Source organism: Spea bombifrons, chromosome 8 (assembly GCF_027358695.1).
Source record: "Spea bombifrons isolate aSpeBom1 chromosome 8, aSpeBom1.2.pri, whole genome shotgun sequence".
Taxonomy (NCBI): Eukaryota; Metazoa; Chordata; class Amphibia; order Anura; family Pelobatidae; genus Spea; species Spea bombifrons.
The window spans coordinates 16,412,459-16,440,252 of NC_071094.1; the positions used below are offsets into that span (position 1 = coordinate 16,412,459).

The following is a 27,794-nucleotide window of genomic DNA, read 5'->3' on the forward strand; positions in this document are numbered from 1 at the left end:
TGTTACGTGACGTCCTTTGGCTCCCTAAGGAACACAGACCCCCATTGCCTGATATCTTGGATACAACACTGCTGTCTATGCGCGTATGGGATAAATATTGTCCTATGCTAAGATGTCCTTCTAGGCTTCACAGCTCGGCTCCCCTATCGGCTTTGAAACCCCTTCTGCCACATGTTTCTTTGGAGGACTGGATTCACAGGGGTGTTGCCTCCATCTCCCACCTTTTCTCTCATGGTCGGATGCAGACTTTCCAATCGTTACAAACTCTCTACCCACGACAAGATTTTTTTAAATATCTGCAACTCCGCAACGCTCTCCTCACACATTTGAGTCACTCTGCCTTTGCCTCTCCCGCCTCACCAATTCTTAAGCTTTGCTGGAGGGCGTCAAATGTCCCGAATGCTATCTCCTTTTGTTATGTGGCTCTGCTGGGTCATGGGTCTGAGGACAAACTCCTGTATATGCTACAATGGGAGAAAGAGCTTGGTCGCACATATGATGTCAGGATCTGGTACAATGCTCTTGCGAGCTTCCAGGGGGTGTCCCGGAATGCCACTCATTTTGAAACCAACCACAAGGTTCTTTTTCGCTGGTACTATGTACCTGCTACGCTTGCTAAAATGTATCCCTTCACATCGGCGCTTTGTTGGAGACAGTGTGGCGCGGTGGGTACTATGTTGTATGTGTGGTGGGCATGCCCAGCACTTCAGTCGTTTTGGAAGCAAATCTTTCATCTCATTACTCACCTGCTACATATTCCAGTGGTTGAGGAGGCCTTGCTGGATATGTTCCCGCACTCACTGGAAACACCACATAGGAAGCTTTTAGCACATGTTCTGATTGCAGCAAAGGTCTGCATTGCCCAAAAATGGAAAAATACCTCTCCCCCCACGATCCAGGAGGTTTTGTACTCTATCACCATGACACGTATATATGAGCAGTTGGCGCATTTGGCCTCTAACACGTTACATCTCTTCCACTCTACTTGGGAGAATTGGGACGATTACTACACTCACACGTTCTCCCCTGTGTCTAGTGGTTGTATCTTGGGGAACATGCACACGCCTTGGTATATGAACGCAGTTAGTGAGAATTGATGGATATGTTCCTGCATAACACCTCCCCCCCTCCTTTTTTTTCTCCTTCTGTTTTTCCCTTGGATTGTGTGAATTATTACTTTGTCAGCTTACTTACGCAGATGAATTTTGAAAATTTTACAGATTTCTCTGGCGGACAAATAGTTTCTTTCCTATGTATGTCAATCCAACTCTGCCTGTATTCTGCGCGTTTTGGTTACAATGTACCGTGGACTATTGTGTATCTACCATTTCGTATTGTGATATTTCTCTAACCGATGTAAATCTCAATAAAAATTCTATGTTCCAAAAATGTAATAGGGTGACCACATTTTATTTATGCTATTCAGGGACACACTATGAAGCGGGTCAGATTACACACATAGGCGTATATTTATATATATCACATACACACAGTCACATATACTATTATATATAAATTATTAGGAAGCCTTGGAAACCATGTTGATTTCAGATTTCATAATAAACATACAATTATTACAGACTTGAGTAGATTCAGAGTGTTAACCCCTCTATTACCAGACTTGAGCAGATTCAGAGAATCAAACACAGTGACAAACAGTCAAACACAGGCACACACACACAGTCAAACACACATACCTGGAGCTGCAGCTTACACTGAGCTTGATGTGAAGGAGGGACTCAGCCTCTCAGGAAAGGCTTACAAACTCTCAGGCAATTACGAGAATTGAGAAGTCTCTCCTGATTGGCTGAGACCTCACTCACTCAGACTTCCCATTCCGGAACGATGCATTGAGGCTGCCCGGGACCCAGGAGTTAAAGTCCTATTGCGGGTCACCCTATCGTATAACTGTAGGAAAAAAGCAGCCCTGCGGAGCAAGGGAAGGTGTTCCCTGCATGCAGGGCAGCATTTCAGGCAGAATAACGCTACTTTATGATGTACATACAGTGCAGCATAACCACAGTCTCGAAGGGCTGCAAAAAGGCAACCATTTTGTATTTTATTAAAGGGTGGTAGACAGTCTTCCATCTGAAGTGGTAAAGAAACATATGGCCCATCTAGTCTTCCCAACCTCAGAAAGGCTAATACAGTGTGGGAATGTAAACATGCATGGGCTAGGCATAGCGCTACCTTGAATCTTAAGACAAGACCAAGGACTAGTTATGGTCTTTGTTTTTACATGGGGGAAAATGAGCAGGTGGAATTAATGGTTCCTATCTGTCATTGAATTTTATTTTTCATTTCTGGATATCCCAAATTCAGCACAGGTATCTTAAAAAAAAAAAACGACTTGTTTTTAGGCAAGGATACACAGACGTGAGGTACGTAGACCACCTCCTACCTCATCTCGGGGACCCGACCGACTGTCTCTCCGCGGCACGGCCGCACTGCCACAAGGCAGGCCGCATCCCCAACACGCGAGCATGCCTCCGATGAGAAGGGGGCGTGGCTTTGCCTCCGTGAGTCTGGCAGCCGGGAGGGGAGACGCTAGGGGGAGGGGAGTCTTCTGACTTCACCTCCTATCAGGTGTACAGGGGGAGGAGACCCCAGGATAGGGGGAGGGGTTCCTAAATACCTACCACTATAAAAACCCTCTAGACCTGTGTACCTGTGTGTAACCTGCTCTTACTACCTGAAGTCTACCTGTATTTTGACCCTTGCTCCGTGACCCTGACCCTGATACTGATTGTTTGCCGCATACCTCGACCCTTGAATTGTGACCCCCATACTGATTGTTTGCCGCCTGCCTTGACCTTTGGATTGTGACCCGATACCGTTTGCTTGCCGCCTGCCTCGAGACCCTTGGATTTGTGTTTGTTCCTGTGCTACGCTCCACATCCCGGCCTGACAACAGAGTTCCTATCCTGTCCTGATTTCAAATGCCCAAACAGAAACACTTTTGTTTTAGGAGGTATGATTGGGGAATGTGGCTTTACCAAAGTGCTCTATCTAATTTTTCTTTATTTTTTTTATGGACAGTCCACCCAACACAGCATGCCAGTGATAGGCAATCTATAAGAGGTATCTTATACCGATATGTGGATAATTCAAGATTTATAGCAGTGTTGTTATCTATGTGTTGCTTTAGTGTATATCCAGCGAGAAAAAATATTTTGGTCTATGCATTTCTTGAACAAACTGTTACTGTACACACATAGAACTTGATACAGATGCAAACTGATAAATCAAGGATTTCAAATGACGACATATGCAATACATTTTAATTAAAAAGATTAAAAAAATAGAAAACATTTGCTAAGCATTTTTTATTAAATACATGCTTAGATTTTAATAATAGAAAACATTTCTTAATTACAGCTTCAGGGGAAAGCAGAACATTGAGTTATAAAGGGTCTCACTTACCTGCATAGCTCATATAGTTATTAAAGGGTGTATTAATAAATCTTTGGAAACCACATGTGTCATTTCCAGGACCAGGATCTCCACATGTCTTGTGTTTGGGTGCTGGGTTTGTATCTTGACAGAGATCACCAGTCTCAAAAGAAGGCTCTGTCTCCATGCAGGGGTCACTGCAGGACTGGATTTCTGATATGCCACGGAAGACATGGTACAGCCCCAAGCTATGACCAATCTCATGGATCACTGTATGTGTGTGCCCAGGGATGCCATAAAATGATGGATTCATAACAATACCACCTGCAAGATAAAAATCAACACACCCAATACATTATGAGGGGGAAAAGTACTTTGTTATATGGATATTCAAATTGTAACATGCCAGAAAAGGAATCCTCCTGTTCTGACATCTTAAAAGTGGGAAAAATAGAGACAAAGGAAGAACAGAGCACACAAATTGAGGTAGTGGTACAAGAATCAGAAACGAATTATACAACATGAGTAATGCAGAGAAGTAAGATTGTGAAAGGTATGAAATGGAGGTAGGATTAGGTAATATGGAAAGAAGATGGACTAGTGTAACGGTAATAGGATTTGATTTGAAAAGAACAGAGCCAACATGGAAAATGGGAGATGGCATGGATGGATAAATAGATAAATGAGGGTAAGTCCTCTGTTTTTCACATGCAAATGTTAAAACTAAATTAACAAAAACAATACTACTTCCTTTTATATATAACGTAAATATACATAACGTGCAAAAATGAGCAACGTGTACATATTTTAATGGTACCATGTAACAGTTTGCAATATGCAATTGAGACATTTCTTAGTAAGAAAATACACAACAAGGATTCCATAAGATTAATTACTTGTCATATAGTTATTGGCCAAAAGTGGTAATAAAAGTCATGCTTGTGCATGTATTCTAAAATGCATTCTAATTTTAAATTCAAGATGGCATCTGAAGGCCAATTTCTGGGGTCAGAACCTTTATTTTTTTTTTTTTTTTTTTTAAATTCACCGTTTATTGAGCAGTGTAAAATACAGAGACCATGAACAATATGCAAGTATAAAAGTAGATGGTAGCAGGTAACATACCAAACACAGATCCAAATGAGGGTGAACATACCATCAAATAGCATAGATGGCACAGACGATATTATTACATAAAGTCTCCTGTGTGTAAAAAGAAAAATGGATGCCACCAGGTCGATCCAGCCCGGCCACAAAAGGCAAAGAATCGTGGAAAAACCAGCAGAGGTAAGGTGACAACACATTCTGCATACATCAAATAAACGGAGCCGAAAAAGGAAAATAAACCAATATAACAGAACCAGAAAACAGCTCCACAAGCAGTTGCTCCGGATAAATATGAATACATAAAAGAGGTGAGACGGTAAAAAGAAAAATGTATAAGGAGGACACATGCAACAGAGTAAGGACCTGCGTCGACCATCCCTACCCGTCACCCGAAGAGTGTAGTGAGCCGTCGCGACTGAGCATATTTAGTGAGGGGAGCGCGGGGGAGTAGTAGCCGTGAGGTACTGACCCAAAATGTCCCTAAAATCTGCTGAGGCAACAAATTCATGCCACCAGAACCAGCGCCTGGTATGCTGGTAACCCTTTCCCCTGGACGTCCAGACTAACTCCTCCATTTGTTCAATAAGATTTACCTTCTGAAGCCACACAGAAATTGGCGGGGGAGCGGATGTACGCCAAAACTTGGGTATCACGGCTTTGGCCGCATTGAGGAGGTGTATGGTAAGTGTGCGCTTGTAAGCTTGAGGCGCAAGTGAGGTAAGGTGTAACAAAACTGCTTCTGGTTTACCCAAGAGATCCATGCCACCCACACGCTCCACCACCCGCAAAACCACTCGCCAGAAGGGCTGAACTACCGAACATTGCCACCATATGTGGTACAAAGTCCCCCTGTCGGACCCGCACCTCCAACAAGTATCAGAGACTGAGGGAAAGAACCTATGGAGGTCCACGGGCGTCCTGTACCATCTCGTCAAAAGCTTGTATGAGCACTCCTGAATCCTGCTGGAGATGGAGCCCCGATGAATAGCAAACAAAACCTTATCCCAGTCCTGAAGGGATGGTGAGACGGAGAGATCCCCCTCCCACATGCTCATAAAATAGGGTTTCGAACTGGATGCGGAATCCAAGAGCAGGGCATAGAGCACTGACAAGAGATGCGGAGTCTCTGAGGTAGAGGAGCATAGCAACTCAAAGGGGGACAAAGGACGGGACAGGAGGGGGCCCCTGGGAATAGACAGCACAAAGTGCCGAGTCTGAATGTAAAACAAAAGTTCTGCCGAAGACAAGGATTGCTTACCATAGAAGGTCTCGGCCGACACAAGCCTATCACCCACAAACATGGAATGAAAACGCTTAATACGCCATGGGAGGGAAGGCTGCAGAGGAGACCGGTGAACAGACATACTAAGGGGGAAATTCGGGTTAGGAATGATCGGATAGAGGGGGCACGGACTGGAGGACAAAACGCCCTCCTTCACGACACTGGCAAACACACGTAAAGTAGCGCAGACAGTAAGCGAGGACCTAGAGACAAAGTGTTTTTTAAAATCCAGTAGCCAAGGAAGGCAAGAAAGAGGGATGCCCACCAGCAACCCCTCAATCTCCAACCACTGCTTAGGCACCGAGATGGACCACTCCGTAATCCTACGGAGATGGGCCGCCCGCCAGTACTTCTCCAGATCTGGTAACCCCAGACCACCTTTAGATTTAGCTCTAATTAAGTGGGCATGGAAAAGTCTGGGCGATCTAGAGCACCAGACATAGGAACGAAAGAGACGGTGACATTTCTTAAAAAATAAGCGAGGAAGAAAAATAGGTAAGGTTTGGAATAAGTATAAAAACCGGGGAAGAATATTCATTTTAATAACAGCCACCCTGCCGAACCAGGAGACGTGTGTGAAATCCCACCTCCGCAGGTCCGAAGACACGGCCGCAAGTAACGGGGTGAAATTCAGCGAGAAGAGAAGGGAAAGATCCACGGGAATCCGCAAACCTAGGTAAGTAAGGGCCTGATCACAAATCTTGAACGGAAAATCACGCTTCAAATCCGCCAACAGATCCGCTGGGACGTTACAGCATAACATCTCGGACTTAGAGAGATTTATTTTATAATTGGAGAGCGCACCGAAGGTTCGCAACTCTCGAAGCATGTGGGAGAGGGAGTCCAGAGGGTTCAAATTAATACAAAGCATGTCATCAGCATATATTGCCAGTTTGTGTTGGACCCCAGCCACAGGAATGCCAGATATAGAGGCGTTCGCCCGGATAGCGTTCGCCAAGGGCTCCATCCCCAGCACGAAAAGAAGAGGCGAGAGTGGACAGCCCTGCCTAGTGCCATTCGACAGGGTGACCTGATGAGACACAAGCCCATTGACCTTAATCAACGCCGTAGGGTTATGATACAGGGCCCTAGTCCAACACAGAAAATGCCGTCCGAGATGCAGTCGCTCCAGGACACGAAATAGGTAGGGCCAGGCCACCCTGTCGAAGGCCTTCTCCGCGTCTAGCGAGGTCAAAGTAAGCGGAAGACATGTACGGTTAGCCAAATCAATAAGGTCAATAACTTTCGTGGTATTATCCCTAGCCTCCCTGCCGGGGACAAAGCCCACCTGATCTCTATGGATAAAGCGGGGAATATAAGGTGACAATCGCATGGCCAAGATTTTAGCAAGGAGTTTAATATCCGAATTGAGTAAGGAAATGGGACGATAACTACTACAAATGTCAGAGGGCTTATTTGGTTTCAAAATCAAGGAAATATGAGCCATGTTAGATTGGGGAGCAAATTGGGAACCCGAGGTAAGGGAGTTAAACGTATTCACTAAATGTGGGCCCAGGATAGGTAGGAACTTCTTATAATAGGTAATGGGAAGGCCATCCGGCCCTGGACATTTTCCCTGTTTGGTGGATTTGATAGCATCCCTGACCTCCTCCAGCGTAATGGGGGAATTAAGGAGGTCCGATTCCTCCGGCCGCAAGGGGCGAGGTAGATGTTTATCCAGATAAGCGTCCAGAACTGTCATAAAGTCAGGACAGGACTCCTGAACAGAGGGTAAATTATAAAGGTCCTCATAAAACTTGCGGAAGCAATCTGCGATCTCAGGGGTGGAGGAGACATGAGTACCCTTGGCAGTGCGGATCCGGGCTATAAAATGTTTGGCCGTCTGAGTCCTAAGAGCCCTAGCTAGCAGCTTACCGGGCTTATCCCCATATTCATAGAAGTGTCGTTTAGTCAAAAGAAACTGTCGCTTAAGGCGACGGTTTGTGAGAGAGGCTAATTGGGAGCGCAGAGAGTCCAGCTGGATCAAAATAGAGGGGTCCTGGCGGGATTTATGAAGTGCTTCCAAAGCAGCTATTTTCTTAATTAAGTCAAGAGTAGCGGCTAACGCCACCCTCTTAAGCCGAGAGCCAATTTGTATAAACTTTCCCCGTACCACCGCCTTATGGGCCTCCCAAATGGTGGGCAACGGCATATCAGGGGTAGAGTTCTCAGAAAAATAGAGGCGTAAATGGTCAGAAACCTCTGAGGAAAGCACCGGATCAGAAAGAATATTTTCATTCAGACGCCACACCCATGGCCGGACAGGGAACGAAGCAAGCTTAATAGTCATAAAAACCGGGGCATGATCACTGAGTACACTAGGGCCAATAGAGGAGGCGTGGAGAGCGGGGAGGTGATGATGAGAAAGAAAAAAAGAGTCAATACGGGTATAACGGTCATGAAGGGCAGAGTAAAACGTGTAGTCCCTCGTAGTAGGGTGTTGCGTCCGCCAAACATCTATAAGCTGTGCCCTGTGGAGCAGTCTCTTAACCCGGTTGATTTGAGTATGTGGGATAGAGGAAGTACCAGATGAGTTATCAAGAACCGGGAGGAAAGTCATGTTAAAGTCGCCCCCTAAGATCGTCATGCCCTCTTGGAAATCCATCAATTGTTTCAAAATCATAACCAAAAATGTAGACTGGCGACAATTAGGAGCGTAAACATTTGCAAAGGTAACCCTATGGGTACCCAAAAACCCCTTAACAAAAATACACCTGCCTTCGGAGTCCTGCCAGCTATCCAATTTGCGAAAGGGTAAATGTTTGTGCAAGAGGATAGCCACCCCTTTAGATTTAGAATCCGGGTTACTAGACGTAAAAGAGGTGGTAAAATGTTTATTAGTCAATTTGGGTTCCTTAGTGGCTTTAAAATGTGTTTCTTGAATAAAAGCTATTTTGGATTTGGTGCGGCGAAGTTCAGTAAACAATTTGGATCTCTGTTCGGGTTTATTAAGGCCCCTGATGTTGAGGGAAATTAATGTAATAGGATCAAGAGCCATATGGACGACGTCTGGCAGGACTGCGCGAATACATGAGTAACGTATAAGAATCACCAATAAAAATCAGCAGGAGCAACAGTGTCGGAGCAATAAACAAAACAACAAACAACAAACAAAAACATACTCTTATTAAAGCAACAAGAGCTGGATGCCGTAGCATCAAGGAATGAGCATCATGTCCAAAAGTATGGACATAGACCAAAAGGCAGAGGCCGGCAGGACCCTGCATGGTAAGCTCTGGGGGGGGATCACCAGAACCCATGGTACATACAATCACTGCGGGTAAGGCACCAAAATGAAGAAAAAAAAAAGAAATGTGGTGTGATGAAGAACAAGAAAAGAAAATAAAAATGTGTGAAATCAGGTAAGCACGCGAACCCTGAGTGAGGCCTTCGAGCGTGTAAGTGCATGTAAAGGGTGTGTGGACGCAGGACCGTAACAGTCCCAGGTGGAAACATGTAAGTGTGTATGAGTAGACATGGGCCATGTCGTGTAAGTAGCCAGGTATGCAAAAAAGTGTGTCAATAGGTAAAACACCAAACAGAAAAAAAAAGGGAAAACAATAAAAGACATAGAACTGAGGCATGACGGAGCGGCGTAGCAAACAAACAAATGGGCAATACTTAACGGGCCGCCAAGAATAACGACATACTACACGGCCCAAGGAGACGAGGAAGACGACCGACAAAGGCGTAAAAAAAAGGAAAAGAAAAGAAAAACACTCAGTCATTTCCCGAGTCCATCTGGATGTTCCGTCTGCGACGTTGGCGGCGTTGAGGCAGGGACGACCAGCTTGACTTCGGCAAAGGCGCAATGGAAGGCCTGCTTAACGAAGACGACCACTCCGTCAGGTCCAGAGGAGGGAGATCCAGCGAACCTAAGAATCCAGGTAGGTCTTCAGGACGGCGCAAAACCACTGCCTGAGTACCCTTGCGGGCGATCAAGGCGAATGGGAAGCCCCACTGATAGGGAATAGAAGCCTCCCGAAGCATTGAGGTAAGTGGGCGCAGCATTCGTCTCGTCTGAAGTGTGATGGGCGATAAATCCTGGAATATGGAAATGGTGTGCTCTTCATACTGGAGAGGCGCCTTCGCCCTGCATCTTTGGAGAATCAGTTCTTTAGTACGGTATTCGTGAAGGCAACATATGACGTCGCGTGGAGGCTGCGCGTCAGGACCCCTGGGGCGAAGTGCTCTATGAGCGCGATCAAGGGCAATTGGAGAGTCCACCGGCCTATCCAGGAGCTTATTGAAAATCGACGTGAGAGTGGTCACAATGTCCGCCGGCGGGACAGACTCCGGGAGGCCCCGAATACGAAGGTTAGACCTCCGGCCTCTATTATCAAGGTCTTCTACCTGTCGGAGCAGTCGTGAGACTGTATCATGCTGGTGGGAGAGCGTTGCAGAAATGTCGTCCAACGTGTTGTGCACCTTCTCCCGCTCCTCTTCCAAGGCCACCACACGGTCGCCAAGTTGTGAAAGGTTTTCCTTTATGTCATGCAGGTATTCGCGGACCCCAGAGAGTGCCGAACGAAGCAAGTCCGACATCTCAGCCTTAGTAGGCAAAGCTTTCACCGCTTCTTGCCACGAAGAATGTGCCTGGGAGGGCATCAAAGCGTCAGAGTCGGCCACGGAAGGAGATCCGGAACGAGCGCTTCTCGGACTTGGAGGCGTCGACGCCATCTTGTCAGGTAGGCCCCGGCTTTCCGCATCGGTAAAAGCATGGAAAAACGACCTAACCGAAGAATTGGAGTGTTTCTCCTTGGCCCCGGAGGGTTTAGGAGTAGTCGTGGTCCTCGAGTGTTTGCCCATGTCTAAGTTGGACACCCTACGAGCGGTGTAAACAAGCGAAAGCCTCGGAGCTCAGCAGCTACACGTGCAGTTCCATCGAGTGCTGGCCACGCCCCCCCGTCAGAACCTTTATTGATTAGTGCTGTGATGGGAGCAATGATTTGTGAAAAGTTCCTGTCGTTGTTGGCAAAACCGACATATCTTTGAATTCCTTTAAGGTCAGAAGGAAGAGGCAATTTCAGCAAGTTTATTGGGACCCATTTCAAGATATAATGTAACAGAGAGTTTACACTCAAACTTGCATTTCTCGGCCTTTGTAAAATGGTTCTTTTTTTCTGAGGCGATCTCATATCAGCGTGATGATCTATCAGAGTCTTAAAATCAATCAGAATGTCATCAAGATAAACAATGACAAAATGTCTCTGAATATTTTTGATTACAAAATTCTGAAAGACAGCAGGAGCATTGCATACTCCAAAGATTAGGTAATATGGAAAGAAGATAGACTAGTTTAACGGTAATAGGTTTTGATGTGAAAAAAACTGTTAGAACTAACATTAGAGCAAAAGGTTGGAGACGGCATGGATGAACAGATAGATGAGGGTAAATTCTCTGTGTTTTTCACATGCAAAAATTTGTAACATGTACACATTCTACTGGTACACTGTAACAGTTTTCAGTATGCAATTGTTTTCTCATAGGCGTTGCAATACGGATCTCACATGAGCAAGTTGATCTATCAGAGTCTTAGAATCAATCAGAAGGTCATATAAAGATTAACATGATAACAACATGTCTCTGAATATGTCGTTTACCAAGTTCTGAAAGACAGCAGGAGCATTGCATTATACCAAGATTAGGTAATATGGAAAGAAGATGGACTAGTGTAATGGTAATAGGTACACTTAGAGCTAACATGGAAAGTGGGAGATGGCGTGGATGGATAGATAGCTGAGGTAGCTGTTTAACAAGCAAATGTTAAAAATACATTTACAAAAATAATAGGTTTACGTCCTTATATATATAAAGATACTCTTAGCGGCCATGCTAAGTGTTAAAAACTGCATTCCACTTTTCACAAATCGGGATTAAATTATAGGCCCTGCATAGACCCAATTTGTTGAAGACTATAGCTTCTTTTAAGTGGTCCCATAATTCAGATAATTGGGAGAGGATATTTATTCTTGATAGTGATTAATTAAGCCTCTGTAATCAATGTGAGGAGGGAACCCTCCTGTCACGGTCAGGACTACTTGCCAAGCCATGACTGTGTGGAGGGCATGGGCATGAAGGGGTTAATAGCACCAGGCCTCTGGATTTACTAATGTCACCCCTTAACAAGGCATAAATTACACCAAATTAACCCCCAAATCCTGCCTGTATCCTTACAGGTAGTCTGCCACCACTCACGATTTTGTACCGGATTCGTGAGAAATCAGAATTAGGACATTTATCTATCTATCTATCTATCTATCTATCTATCTATCTATCTATCTATCTATATATATATATATAAATATATCAACCCACCCCAGGCAAACAATATATATATATATATATATATATATATATATATATATATATATATATATATATATATATATATATATATATATATATATATATATACCCTGTAGAACTTAACAATATGGTAACATTGTCAGGGTTTCGGCCTACCTGCACTGGCTTTCCTCCTCATGGCTCTGTGTTTGTTAGGCCACGCCCCCTTCCTCTTCCAACTTTATGTCCAAGTTAACCCCTCCTCTTCCTGCATTCTGTGACTATATTAACCAGCTAGTTCAGTTGCTGGTTGCCCTTTTGTGGGTCTGGACCTGTGAGTGCGTGCTTCCTTCTAGTGTTTGATTCTTGTGTATGACCCGGCCTGTCTGACTCCCATTCTGGTGCTGACTCCTGCCTGCTTTTGGACTACGTGGATTTCTGGACTCCTGACCTTGGCTCGTATGACTACCCGTTCTGGCTCCTGACCTTGGCTTGTTCTACGACCACCCGCTTGTGTTATGTTTTGGATTCTTGTTATTATTTTATTTTAATAAACATTTTGACCAGTACCCTTTTGCCTCTGTCCTGGTTCACTGGTACCCTGACAAACATGTTATGTTACCTTAGGTTTTGTGGATATCAATACTAGAGCCTAAAGACAGGCTTGGATTATTAATATTTTAATATAACAAAAAGACAAAGATTGCACAGTGCCACTATTACAAAAAACAAGACATACAAAAGAAAAATAAAACAGGCAAACAGTTCTTAAAAACAATGAGACTAAAACACAGGACCCTCACTCACAAGTTTCAATAAGTAGGCCTGTGGGAACTCCTTAAGTCCAGATGATTTCTTATGATGTTGTTCTGATCAGAGTATATCATGGAGTTCTGCTTTGAGGTGGCTGCATTGTCCTCTAAATCAGGCTCGTTTGCAAGAGAACGCCCCTCTGACCACATGGCCAATTATATGACACCTTCCCCAACAATTGGTTCCCATCTTTGATCTGCCAATAAGTTGTGGTGGGGTAAAGGTGATGGAAAACCACTCCACTTAAGATAGGAATAGAATTCCTATAACCAGGGTCGCCCCAAGACATAATGCCACCTGGGGCGAAGTTTAAAATGCCACCCCCCCCGCCAACGGCAGGGGTCATTATCTACCCTTCCTCTCCCTCCCTATTTCCTCTCCCTCCCTATTATCGACACTACCTCTGCCTCCCTCCCTATTATTTACCCTATCCCCTCCCCCCTTTGTACTTACCTTTCAGCAGTCCTGCGGCGAGTCTCCCTGCTCTGCCACGGTGCGCGCTGCTTTACTGCTGAGCGCCGGACCGGAAATGACATCATATTCCTGCGCTCAGCATTACAAGCCGGCACCAAGACTGGCTTGCAGAGGAGAGAGAGGGGCGCCGAGCGGGTTCATGAAAAGGACGTGAAATGGAATATATGTGCAGTGTACCCTTGCCAGATTCCACTAAGCTTAGGCATTTCCTGAGGGCATTTGACCCTTTCCATGGCAGTATTTTTGGGAAGTATTTTAACCCCTTGACTGCTAACGACGGCATGGTGCCGTCGCTAGCAGTCCCAGTCAGGTGCTAGCGACGGCACCATGCCGTCGCTAGCACTCTCCTACCTTGATGGGGGTCTGTGGACCCCCATCACACCCTACCCCGGCGATCTGCCCCCCATTTTGAAGGGCATCACTGGGACCACCCGATTCGGCCGGTGACGTCACGCGTAATGACGCGATGACGTCACCGCGCAACTTTATTGAAAACTGACAATTGTCAGTTTTCACGGTATGGGGGCATGCTGCTTAGATGCCTGTATCTCAGGCATCTGAGCAGCTACAGACCCCCAACATATACCGTTGGAAAGGTAATCGCCTCACCTTCCAATGCTTGTCAAAAAAGAATAAAAAATATTATGTTAAAAAAATAAAAATGTACAAAAAAAGTAAAAAAAATGATTTGGGGGTCTCTAAAGGCAGATAAATAAAGATCAAAATTGCCTAGAGACCCCCAAATTAAATTATCTAAACATAAACTGGTTTAACTTTAAAAAAAAAAAAGTTTAAGTATTCTAGCTAAATGATCACTGTGGTAGCCAATGTTACCACAGCGATCATATAGCTATAAAAAGTCACATTCCCTTTTTAAAAATGGCCGATACTAAATTTTAACCCCATGATCCCTTTGATCATGGGGTTAAATTTAGCCAATGGTAGAGGAAGGCAATTTTTGAAATCCAGATGAACTGCAAAAATCAGCCGTATAGCCTGTAGTACGTAAGTTAACCATGTCATCCCTGGAGCCCCTTGCATTTTTACTGCAAAACTTATTTTTGCTGTAAAAGTGATTTTTTTCTCCCTTTACGATCATCTCTTTGGGATTGTAAGGGGGAAGAATGGTGTGTGTGCTTCTGCGAGTGAATGTATGGAAAGTATGGTGTGTGCTTCTGCGAGTGAATGGAGATATGAAAAGCGTGTGAATGGTCAGTAATTAGGGTTGAAGCCTTGACGTGGCATTACTGCTCACGTAAGAAGTTAAATTATGGCACAAAAAGTACATATTTTCAAAAACTACACCCCTCGGCGCATCAAATGAGGGGCTGAGTGTGTTTCTAGGACAAACCTGGAGTGCGCAAGACACAAATGAACATGTCGCTATGGTTAGAAAAAACATATTTTCTAGCCAAAGCGACATATTCCATCATTATCTGTGAACTTAACTTTTGTCCTAGAAATACATGTAACCCCTCATTTGAAGCTCCAAGGGGTGTAGTTTCTTGAAATGTGTACTTTATGTACCCTAATTTAACTTCCCAGATGTCTAGACCACCTTAACTTCAGATATGGCAGATTGGAGAATCTTGTTAAAAAATTGTCTTAAAACATTTAGGGGTGATGGCTGCATTTAGACAGCTCTAGACAGCTGGGAAGTTAAATTATGGTACATAAGGTATATATTTTCAGAAACTACACCCCTTGGCGCATCAAATGAGGGGCTGCATGTGTTTCTAGGACAAACCTGGAGTGCGGAAGACATAAATGAACTTGTCGCTTTTAATTTTATTTATTTTTTATTTTTATTTGTGTGATATTCACTTATTTGTTGTGCAAGTCAGATTTGTGATACAAATACAAATAAGACCTCATTTGCTGCGGCTGGGGGTGTAGTTTCTAAAAATATATAGTTTTGTTGGCATATTTTAACATCCCGGGCAGCTAGAGCTGTTTAATTGACGCAGCCATGCATTAAATTTAAAGATGAATTTTGTGACAGTCTAATAAATTTAACTTTTAGCAATAAAATATTAGAAAAACACAGTCTACTGTTCTCAATGTCTGTTTATTTTAGACCGGTTACCTACTACAAATATTTAGCAACACAGGTTTTGATATTAGAGTTTAGAAAAATAACATTACAAACTAGTTTTTATTGAGTTGGAAGTGAAAAATTACACTTTTTTCCCATTTTTGGTTGTATTTTGCAAACCTAATGAGACATACACATATAAAAATGGTATATTTGGAATCTGCTGGGTGTGCTGAAAAAAACAATATATGGTTTGTATAGTTTATTCCCAAGAAATTTACTTGAAACACGTTTAAACGTGAGATGCACCAAAATGCCGAAAACTAGCTTAGCACCAGGGTGTGAAATGGCTTAGCAGCCAAGGGGTTAAATTGTGGACTTTGTTTACATCTTTTTTTACTGATCACATAGTGATTACTAAGCTGGGCTCCTTTGACCTCTATGGTTGGCTGCAGTACCTTCTCAGAGTTCTCAGGAGAGACTGGAAACTCTCTAATGGAACTCTTTCTCTGTACTGGGCACTGCCATCTTGTGAGAGGCAGCATGCCTCTTACTATGGTTTTTTGTGTTGCTGAATGGCTCAATATCAGGATTGTGACCATGCATCCCATATTTTATCAAATAGCTTGATTTTGTCAGAGATCAGGGTCGTTAAGTATTCCATGTCCTTGATATATTTGATCCCGCCTAGTATCTCCTATGTGTTTCAGGGAAGGCCCGTGCCAAAGTTTGCTAAGCATCATTTTGTGGAGGAGCACAGGCCAAATATGAGCCTGCATGAGATTTTGCAAGGTGGGTTCTTCCGAATTGCATATTGAGAAGGGCCATCCACAGGTTCAGAGGAAACTGAATCCCCAGGGCCCTATATATCAGACCAATGTGTGGAATGTGTCTATACTGACCCCGTTGTTGTCAATCCGCCAGTGGATCACACAGGGCCCTACATTTGTGTTTGGTGTTGCGAAATGCCTCAATGTCAAGGCATTGCAGTAACACCAGCTGAGCGAAGAAAGTAGCCACTGTTTTCTAAGCTTACTTAAACCCCCAGACATGCCAGGCATGTCAATTTCACCAACTGCATGATTTGCAACCCTGGCACATCAGATGTTGTCAGTTGCTCCCAGGACAAGCAGATGCCTTAAATATTCCTGAGCCAAATGTGGCATTACCCGCAATGACCTGGGTGTTTAGTCTGGGGAGTTTTTCCAGAGCCTGGATTAGCTGGGTCTGGCAAGAATGGATAGTTAGTGGATGCTTTGGCTGGTCCGCCAGCAATGTATAGCCAGAGAGGGCCCTAATTAGGCTTTATTTTTATGATTTTCATTAATGCAAAACTATAAATAAAAACATAGGGTGTGCTGCAAAATCTGTGTCCCTGGGTTTTATTGCCCTACAGCACCGTGTGTAAGATCCCAAATGTAACATTTATGACCCTCAGCTTAAAGGGTTTTGTCTCATTTACTAAAGAGTTGGACTCTCTTGCATTACTATATACAAGTAGATTACACACTGCCATTTTGTCCTTCTGTTATGTTCTTTAACAAACACACTGTATGGATTTCAGATTATGTATTTATGTATCTGATAAATATAGGTGCAACTGTCTTGATACTAATACAGAAGAACATACCAAGATGAGTTAGAGCCATCTTGTCCCATGGCCAAGTTGCCACTCCAGCCAGTTCTTCTTCAGATGAATTTGCAAAAAATATGTTGAGCTGTGTTGATCCAGTCAAATTAAGACGGTTCTTCATTTCATTCACATCCAAGTAAGCCCTGCAGAAAATAATAAATGTTACTAGAGGGCATTATGCAAACATGAAATGCTCTAGACAGGGTAAGGCTGTAGAGGTGTAAAAGGGTGATGATAGAGGGAGAACGTTTTAACCTCTTAATGCCAAGACTGGAAGAAACACTGTTTGGACATTCTTGTGTTGTTACCTGTGTTGCTGTTTAGCTGTCATTTTCTTCTCTCATTTAGTGCACCCACACGTATTATATATTGAGTTTTCTTCAGGATGAACAGGGCTTTCTTTAGATAATATTACTTTTATCATAACATCTAATTTACTATTAAAAAATTAGTTTACATGTGAATTAATATTTACTAATAAAACTTTTTTCCTATAGGGTAGTCTTATATTCAGGCTTTTTCTTTTTTTTCTACATATTCAAATTTTGGGGGGTCTTATAACAGAGCAAATACGGTATGTTTGATAACTAGACACCCCAGGGTAATTCAAATGCTAGTGTTTTAACTCTTTCCATGCACCAAGTCTACCACTAGCCTTTGTCAAACTTTATGGTAGTAAATGTCTTTTTTTCACACACATTTTACTTCAGGTATGAATTTACTACTTCTGGTATACGCCACTGTCAAACAAGACCCCAATACAGTGATACCACCCATGCATGGGCTTTTTGGGTTGAGTGCAGGGTAATAGGCCTCATTTGGAAGGTGTGCATTTTTCAAATTGGAATTTTGACATGTTGGAAACTCTGCCCCCATATCCTATTTGGGACATCTTTAAAGCCAGCCAATTCAATTTACCACTTAAAATCATATATTTTTGAAAAGTATACACCCCTGGACATTTCAAACGCTGGTATTTTTAATTTTTTCCATTTATCATTCTTTATTAAATTTTTATAAAAAGATCAAAAAACAAATAGACTTACAATAGACGTACAATACCTCGCAATCATAAATTACAGATATGCATTGAAAATGCACATACACATTTATACAAGAATATTTAATGTATTCCGTTAATACTCATAACATAATATACTACAAAATAATAATTTAAAATATTCATACACCCAGTGTTTCCTTGGGGAGGGATCATGAAATGACGGGGCCAAAATAGGTCTAGTACATAGGCCACCGGAGCAGTGCTGCGGGTTGGTCAATACACATGACATTTTTAATCAGTTATCTGGGACCATTCCTACAGTCATACTTCCCTCTTGAGTTAGATTCCTTAAGAAAAAAATATTTTTCTACATTGCTTTGTAAATTTATTTGCAGTTTAATCTCTTGCCAACTTGGTATATCCTGATTTCTCCAATATCTAGCAAGGCAGATTTTAAAGGCCAATAATATATTAATCCACAGAATCTGGTCATTCCCGTTAATGTCGGGAAGATCTATATGAAACAAAAACGTTTGAGGGGAAAGCTCCAAGTGAGATCCAAACAGCATCAGATAAAGGTCAGATATTTTTGTCTTAAGCTGAGTTAGCCTTTGACATTCCCACCATATATGTTTATGGGAGCCTATTTTAACTTGGCACCGCCAACACATATCTCCGTTAATTGGTTGAAATTTAACTGTACGTGTAGGAACCATATAACATCTGTATATAAGTTTGAAAAAAGTTCTTGAAGGTTTATACAGTGGGTTGCTTTTTTAGTAAACTGCCATGTTTTATACCACGACTGTAAGGACATAATAATCCCCAATTCCTTCTCCCACTGTTTATGTGCCTTAGACTTATCAAAGGTCTTATTGTCTTTAAAGAATTTCAGAATTTTAGATAGTATTCTACTAGAGGTACAAGAGGTAATGAATCTCAACCATGGACTATATTCAGGTGGAGGGTTTAATGTTAAGAAATATTTAAGTCTGATATATTTAAAGATCTCACTTGGAGATAATGCATATCTATCAGTCAGGGAGGGGAAAGAAGCTATTTGCCCTTTTATATAGAGGTCGCCTATCTTCTTTATTCCTAACATTTTCCAATTGTCCAATAAGAGATCGGGTATATAAAATGAAAGAACCTCTAGGGGACAGTTTTTTGTAAATAAAGTCCCTGTTTCTAATTTTTCTTTTTAATTTTATAGAAGGTAGACAAAATATCAGTAATTATTAAGCTAGGAAAGTTTTTCTTCTTGAATTGGGATTGAGGTAGCCAAAACAGTAGAAAAGGGTCAAGAGTTGTATTTCTCTATATTGTAACAGCCCAGGGTATTTTTCCCTTTTGTAAGACCCCAGGCCACCATGAATGCTATCTGAGAAGCTTCATAGAGTTCCTTTATATCAGGATAACCTTACCCCCCGAATTTGGTGCCTCTTTTAAGAAGCTCCGATGGTAATCTTACCATTTTTGCCGCCCAAACAAAATGAGAGAGTAAATTTTCCCAATTTTAAATAATATCTTTCGAGACTTGAAAGGGAATTAATCGAAAAAGATATAACATTTTAGGAATTATGTAAGCTTTAAGAATATTGATGCGACCCATCCAGGAGGTTTCAAGTTTCGCACAATTTGTTAGAGAAGATTTTATCTCTAAAATAAGTTTCTTTTGATTTATAGCAACAATATCTTCCAGTACCGCTCCAATTTTAATCCCTAATTAATCAATCTGATCCATCTGGTCGTCGTTCTGGATGTACCTTTGAACTGAAGATATCTGAGACTCAGATAGATAAAATTAGATCATCTGGGTCTTTGATAAATTAAGTTTATAATTGGAGTAATATCCAGATTTATCTACTCCCTCTAAGAGAGCAGGGACAGTGTTAATAAAACATCGTCTGCATATAGAATAATACGATATTCATATCTACCAATGTTTATACCATGAATGTTAAGACAGGGCTCGACAAATCCCAGGCGCCAGGTCGCCATGGCGACAGAGAATTTTGTCCTGGCGCCTAGGTTTTGTCAGCCTCTTACATCCAGAAAAAATTGTGGATGTAAGAGGCTGAGTCACCACACTGGGGCGCTGCTGCTGCTGTCTGCCCAGGAGTCTGAGCAGAAAGCACAGGCACTCAGAGCCCGCCCCCGAGCCTGAGATCCCTCCCACGGAGTGATCCTGTAGGCTGAAAACGCGGTTGCTGCAAAACCAGCAATCGTGTTTTCAGCTGCCACAGGCAGCTTCAGGAAAGGGGGCTCAGTGTTGATTGGGTCCCCACACAAGTGTGGGGACCTGACCCAACACCCCCTAGCTGCCTGATCGCTCCATGAGAGCGACAGTGCAGCGTTAACCCCGGTTAATTCCCGTTTTGTACGGGGCTCTGCTGCTGGTGGTCTGCCTGGAAGCCCAAGCAGACCAGCAACAGCAAAAACGAGCCCCCACAAGCCCTTTGATGACTCCTGTAGACATGGAAGCCTGCAGCAGTCATCAGAGAGACTCCCCCCCCCTGCAATGGCTGGTCTATAGACCAGCAATTGCTTCCCAGCAATTGCTTGCCAGAGGCAGCTTCAGGGACAGGGGAGAGGGTTCTTTGGTCTCCACATGAGTGTGGAGACCAGCCCCAACACCCCCCTGCTGCCTGATCGCTCCATGAGAGCGACAGTGCAGCGTTAACCCCTTCAAAGCCACAATTGTGTATGACACATTCGTGGCATTGCAGGGGTTAACATTTGTCCCCACAAGCTTGTGGGGACTAAATATCAGTCAATGCTGTGCTCCAATGGAACATCAGCATCGAAAGAGTTAAAAAAAAAAAAAATTAATAAAAAAGAGCGCTGACCTGAAAGTCCAGGGTGCTTCCGGGTCAAATGCTGTGAGTTTAGTAAGCGGGCTGATGATGATCAGATCACTCCTGACCAACTGTTAGTTTAAAAAAATCCTGGCTCCTAACTTTTTTACCTGGCGCCTAGATTCACAACAAATTTGTCAAGCCCTGTGTTAAGAGAATTTCTAACATAAGCTGCAAGAGGCTCAATTGTTAGGGCATATAGCAAAGGAGCTAATGGACAGTCTTGTACCGTTGTGAATAAAAAACATATCTGAGTCCAAGGAAGGGCCTCTCATCTTTGCCACTGGGGATGTATATAGGGCCATAGTTAAATCATAAAAAGGGCCTATTATGCCAAATGCTCAAAGTGTTTCAGCTAAAAACCTCCAATCGACCCTATCAAATGCCTTTTGGGCATCCAAGGCTACTGTCACCGAAGGAACTTTATATCTGTGTATATATTCCATAATGTTAAAAATTCTACGCGTATTTTCATTGCCCGCCCTGTCAGGCATAAATCCTGCTTGGTCTGGATGGATCAGATCTTGAATTATTTGAGCCAATCTAGAAGCCAATATCTTAGAATATAGCTTCACGTCCAAATTGATAAGAAATATTGGCCTATAGTTAACAACCAGTGAGGGGTCCTTCCCTGGCTTCGGAATTGTCGATATACTCGCCTCTAGCATCTCTACCAGTAATGATTGAATTAAATGATTTTGTAAAGATGGGGGAGATTTAATTGCACCAATTTTTCTGCAGAGAGTTTTGGAAGATCCAGGGTCTCTAAAAATTGTGCTATATCAGTAGTAGAGGTCTTAGGTTCAGGTAAATTGTATAAAGTTTCATAGTATTGTTTAAAGGCATTGCCTATCTGTGTTGGTGATATGCAAGTTGCTCCATTATGTATGATTTTTTTAATTCTAGTTGATTGATGTTGTGCCTTCAATCTATTAGTCAGATCTTTTCCCACTCTATTGTTACCGCAATGCCAACAGGATTTCAGTCTTTACTTTATTGTTTCAGCTTTAAATTTAAGTTTAATTCTTTGATGGTCTCTATCTGTCTCGAAAAGTCTCTAGATGGGTACTGTTTATTTACTCTCTCAAGTTTTGCCAATTCAATATACAAGTCGGCAAGATCTTTACCTCTCTGTTTTTTTATCCAAGCACCTTTTTTTATTAGGTGTCCTCTAAGGACACATTTCAAGGTGCACCACAGATTTAAGTCTGAAGTCTGTTTTATCAGGTTTGTCTTATCAGACAGATAAAAAGAGATTAGTTGAGTCTCCAACGAGCTCTTATTCTATATTGAGGATTATCCTTGATAGAAATAAAAACTGGAGCATAGTCAGACCATGAGATATTTCCGATTAAAGAGGTAGTAGACATTTCCAAGGTATGGCCTGACATTAAAAAATAATCAATACGTGAATAACATTGGTGCACACTCGAGAAGAAAGAGTAATCTCTTTCTTCAGGGTGTTGCACCCTCCATACATCATATAGGCCGTGCTTAAACAAAGAAGCAGAAAATGCTTTGGTCCTGGTTTTCAGACATGCGTCTGATTTACGTTTCATCGATGTCTTAGTATCTTTTTCAATGTCAGTTATACAGTTCAAATCGTCTGCTATAATTAACAGGCCTTTGGAAATCTTTTCTATTGTTTCCATTGCTACGTAATCTTATCGATCCTTCTGATGGGGCATATAAACTAACCAAAGTGTAGATAATGTCATTTATGCTACAAACAAGTATAATCCTTCTTCCTTCTTGATCCCCTTCATGGTGTATATATTCAAATTTATTTTTGGTTGAGATCAGTATTGCTACTCCTTGCTTTTTTTATCTAGGAGGGAAGATACATAAATGTATCGATATCTACGGTATTTCCAAATTGATTTTTCTGTTATTTGATTCCAATGTGTCTCTTGAATAAACGCAATATCTATCCCCTCTTTAGTTAACGTATCATATAAATAAGATCTGTTATGGGGAGAGTTCAGACCCTGTGCATTGATTGTATTCAACTTAAGAGACATGGAAAATTTGTTTTCCACCCTCCTCCAGCACTGCTCCCCACCCTCAAATCTCCAACCAGGAAAAACACAACCAAAAACATTCATAAACAAAAAAAACAATCAAACCCAACACAGTGTGAAGGAAAAACATTATTTCCATCATTAGTGTGAAGAAATTCCTTGAACCAGCAAGAAATGACAGCGTGTTTTAGGGCCAGCGAATGGGATGGGGAACATATTCACCTCTTGTTTTTATAATCATAACATACCTTATATATACACAATTATCCATCCAGAATATCAGATGTATAAGGTTTCACATTGTCTCCCTTATGGGGATATAATAAAAAAAAAATATATATATATATAAAATCGTAAATTGTCAGTAGTACCATGGAGAAAAGGAGACGATTAGTAACTCTAACAGAGTCCTTCCCCTATTAGATAATTTCTTATAACATATCTATTGTTATTACCCAATTTGTAAAGTGTGTCATAAGTACGGGACTATATTTTCTAATCTTATTTGTCCCAATATATTAATTCTATATTTGTGACGGTATTTTATCAAAAGACTAACAAGGGCAAATATACCTATGTAGCTTTGTGAAACCCCCCATTTTTTTTTTTTTTTATATATATCTTATTTATGTGTTACCATTACACAAATCATATATGTAAGGATATCTTTCCAATAAATTTTCGTCCAACAGTATTACTACAGTATAAAAAAAAACTATCCATTTGTGACACAGCCTTATTTAAGTAATTTCTTGTATCTTATAAATTACAAATATCCAATACATATTCATTCTATATTAATGACAATATGTTGAAAACAAGTGTAAATTTGTGAGCTTATATCATTCCCTATTCTAGGTGATTTCTTATATCTTATGTGTTACCATTACCCAATTTATGTCGTTTACCAGCCAATGCATTTCCATCCCAGTATCTAACAACATACAATTATGCTACTTCCTGTTTTAAGTAGTACCTTATATCAAAATATCGTATATATTACCATTACTCAATTCATGTATCATGTCATATATAGGGACATCATTCCAAACTAATGAAAAAAAAACAAAACAAAAAAAAACACCCTATCCATTTGTGACACTCCCTTATTTAGGTGATTTCTTATATTTTATGTATTGCGAATATCCAAAACGTATTAATTCTATATTAGTGACAATATATTGAAAACAAGTGTAAATTTGTGAATTTATAACATTCCCTATTTTGAGTGATTTCTTATATCTTGTGTGTTACTATTACCCAATTTATGTCGTTTCCAGCCAACACATTTCCATCCCAGTGTCTAACAAGATACAATTATGACACTTTCTATTTTAGGTAATACCTTATGTTATATATAGTATTGTTATTTGATTCATGCATCATGTCATATATAGGGACATCATTCCAAATATAGAAAAAAAAATATTGAAAATAAATTTTCCTCTATTAGGTTATAAGACCTGATCTAATTAGGTTCCATTTCAATAAGTTGTCTTTTGCTTGCATAGGGTCGTTGCAGATATAGATCTTTCCTTGATAATTAATTCGCAGTTTTGTCGGAAAACCGGTAGTAGTGTCTGTCATGATTAACTCATATAACGGAGTGGATGCATGGAAGGGTAACCCAGCAGAGGTGGTTAGTGTCTTTGTTTAAGCATTCAATTAGTTAATCTGAGGTTGATTTAAATGTGTTTCTTTGTGCATGCCCTCTGTATCTGTTCTGGCTAGAGGTGTCATCTTCCCAAAGGACCCCTGTGGTGATTCATGGCCTAACAGATAAGGACCCTGAGTTATAGGAATTCCATTCCTATCTTAAGTGGAGGGGTTTCCATCACCTTTACCCCACCATAACTTATTGGCACATCAAAGATGGGAACCAATTCTTGGAAAAGGTGTCATATAATTGGTCATGTGGTCAGAGGGGCGTTTTCTTGAAACAGAGTCTGATTTAGGGACAATGCAGTGACCTCAAAGCAGAACTCCCTGATATACTCTGATCAGAACAACATCATAAGAAACCATCTGGACGTAAGGAGTTCCCACAGGCCTACTTTTTGGAGAAACTCGTGAGTGTGGGTCCTGTGTTTAAGTCCTATTGTTTTTAAGAACTGTTTGCCTTTTTATTTTGTATGTCTTGTTTTTTGTAATTCTGGCACTGTGTAATCTTTGTCTTTTTGTTATTAAAATATTAATAATCCAAGTCTGTCTCTGGGCTCTAGTATTGATATCCACAAACTCTAAGAGCGGATAACACGTTACCATATTGTTATTAAGTTCTACAGGATATATATATACCGTATTGGCTCGGATATAGGCCGCCCCCGTATATAGGCCGCACCCTAAAAGTTTGGTGCTTTTTTAAAGAAAAAGTTTTTTTCTTTAAAAAAGCACCAAAAAAAACATGCTGCCACTCTGTCCCCCCCCGAGATATGATGCCACTGTCCTCCCTCCCCGAGATATGCTACCACTGTCCTCCTCCCCCCCGAGATATGCTGCCACTGTCCTCCCTCCCCGAGATATGCTGCCACTGTCCTCCTCCCCCCCCCCCCGAGATATGCTGCCACTGTCCTCCTCTGCCCCCCCTCCTCGACTTACCGGAGCAGACTCCCGGGTGTCTTGCGGGGCCGACGGGGGACATCTACGCAATACGCGTATGCAACTTCCGGTGCCGGTACTGGAAGTTGCATACGCGTATTGCGTAGATGTCCCCCGCCGGCACCGCAAGACACCCGGGAGTCTGCTCCGGTAAGTCGGGGATGGGCAGAGGTAAAACGCATCGTGCGGACGGTCCGCACGATGCGCTCAGACAGCCTCCCGTGCCGGCACCCCCCCCTTGGGAAGTGCTGGCAGGGGAGGCTGTCTGAGCATATCGGGGAGTAGGATGCAGGTCCCCTGCACCGCTGCGGGGGATCTGTATCCTAACCCCGCTGCCTGCCCGGCGCCCGGGACTGCACCCCCACTTTAAAGCCTTAAAGTGGGGGGAAAAAGTGCGGCCTATATTCGAGCCAATACGGTATATGTTGTTTGCCCGGGGTGGGTTGATATATATATATATAGAGATAAATGTTCTAATTCGGATTTCTCACAAATCCGGTATCAAAATCGGGAGTGGTGGCAGACTACCTGGGGGATACAGGCAGGATTTGGGGGTTAATTTGGTGTAACTTATGCCTTGTTAAGGGGTGAAGTTAGTAAATCCAGAGGCCTGGTGCTATTAACCCCTTCATGCCCACGCCCTCCACACAGTCACAAACTTGGTGGCAGCTAGGTGGGATATCTAGAGTTTTTTAGTGCTATTTGTATTGCCCGGTTTGGTGATTTTAGTACTAGAAGAAATTACATGGGTTTTGTGTAATTTCCCAAAGACATTACTCAGTGCCTAATTACAGACATACAGTGCAAAACAGTTCGTTCCTCTCCCTTTTGTTTTTCTCTACCATACTGCATTATGGAGGCATATCGACGACAGCCAAAAGAATCTCTGGAGCTGGTTTGTCAAGAAAGGAATATACAAATTTTTGGCAAAAGCAAAGAGCAGCTGATTTTGGATCTCCTGGAACATGATAAACTCTGTGCAGAGCAGTCCATTGGAGCAGATGTGATTTTGGAAGAGCCTGTGGATCAAGGATGTATTCCTGATAAAGTTAACTTGAGTGCAATGGACTCTGAGTTGCAAGTGGCACTAAAACATCTGGGAAGCATGGATCCTCAGCTAAAGCTCAACCTGATTTTGCAGTACAAGGAAAGAGAGGAGGGAGGCTGCTGAGAGAGCTGCGGAGCGGCCAGCTGCTGAACGAGAAGCTGAGCGGAGGTATCAGCTGGAACTTCTACGGTTAAAGCAATATAGTCCGTCTCCCCAAAGCATTGTTAACGAGGATGAATATGCTAAACGACCCCGCCTGGAACACTTTCCAATGCTGGAAAAGGACACTGACTTGGATGTGTTTTTGAGAGGATTTGAGAAAGTGTGCCTGCAGTACCAGCTGCCCAAGGAAGAGTGGGGAAAGTATTTAACCCCACGTCTGAAGGGGAAAGCCCTGGATGTGTTTGCTTCCTTACCAATGGAAGTTGACCAGGACTATGAGGCCATAAAATCTGCCTTGTTAAAAAGTTTTAACCTCACTCCTGAATTCTACAGGAAAAAGTTTCGAGAGATGCAGCAAGTTACATCAGACAGTTGCACCGAATATGCGGGACAGCTTCGGACTGTTTTCCGGCAATGGACTGGAGGCCTACAAGTTACTACATATGAGGCCCTGGAGGATATGTTGATTTTGGAGCAGTTCCTGAGGACACGAAGTCCGGAGGCCCGAGAGTGGATTCTGGACAGAAAACCTAAGATCACGGCAGAGGCGGCAGATCTGGCTAACGATTATGCCAACAACTGTACTCCAACAACCAAGCGGGTACAAGCATCACAAGGACCCTCTACTTGGAAAAGAGCAGCCTACCAGCCACCAACTCCTAAGCCAGCAGGGAGACAATCACCAACACCTTTTCTAGCCAACAGAGCAGGGGCCACATCGGGCCAGGGGGATACTCGCCGGTGTTATCGGTGTAACCAGATTGGGCACTTGAGTGTCACCTGCCCTTCTAAGAGACCATCTCCACCGACAAATGGAAATGGAGGTGCAGCAGGGGGAGCTGCACCTGTTTTATTTGTGGCTAGACCAAAGGAGGCACAAGGAGACAATTTGCAACGTGTAGCAGTTGGGGAACACCCAGCTGTCTTGTTTGTTTCCAGGGTTCAGGGGAATGGAGATGAGAACCTACAAAGAGTGACTGTAGGTGACCATGTGACCATGGGACTCAGGGATACGGGGGCTGCCTGCACTCTGGTGCGGCCCGAGATGGTAAACTTGGAGGATCTTATCCCTGGGAAGA

At 42.5% G+C, this 27,794-nt stretch overlaps 1 protein-coding gene across 1 annotated transcript in view; it reads right to left on the minus strand.

Annotated features, from left to right (window-relative positions):
* PAPPA (pappalysin 1) overlaps positions 1-27,794 on the minus strand; it is a 492,315-nt gene that overhangs the window by 367,380 nt on the left and 97,141 nt on the right. The window contains exons 3-4 of the mRNA XM_053473077.1: positions 17,023-17,168; positions 3,424-3,717 (exon numbers count right to left, since the gene is read on the minus strand). Coding sequence (XP_053329052.1) covers positions 3,424-3,717; positions 17,023-17,168 — 440 coding nt within the window. The remainder of the gene's footprint in view (positions 1-3,423; positions 3,718-17,022; positions 17,169-27,794) is intronic.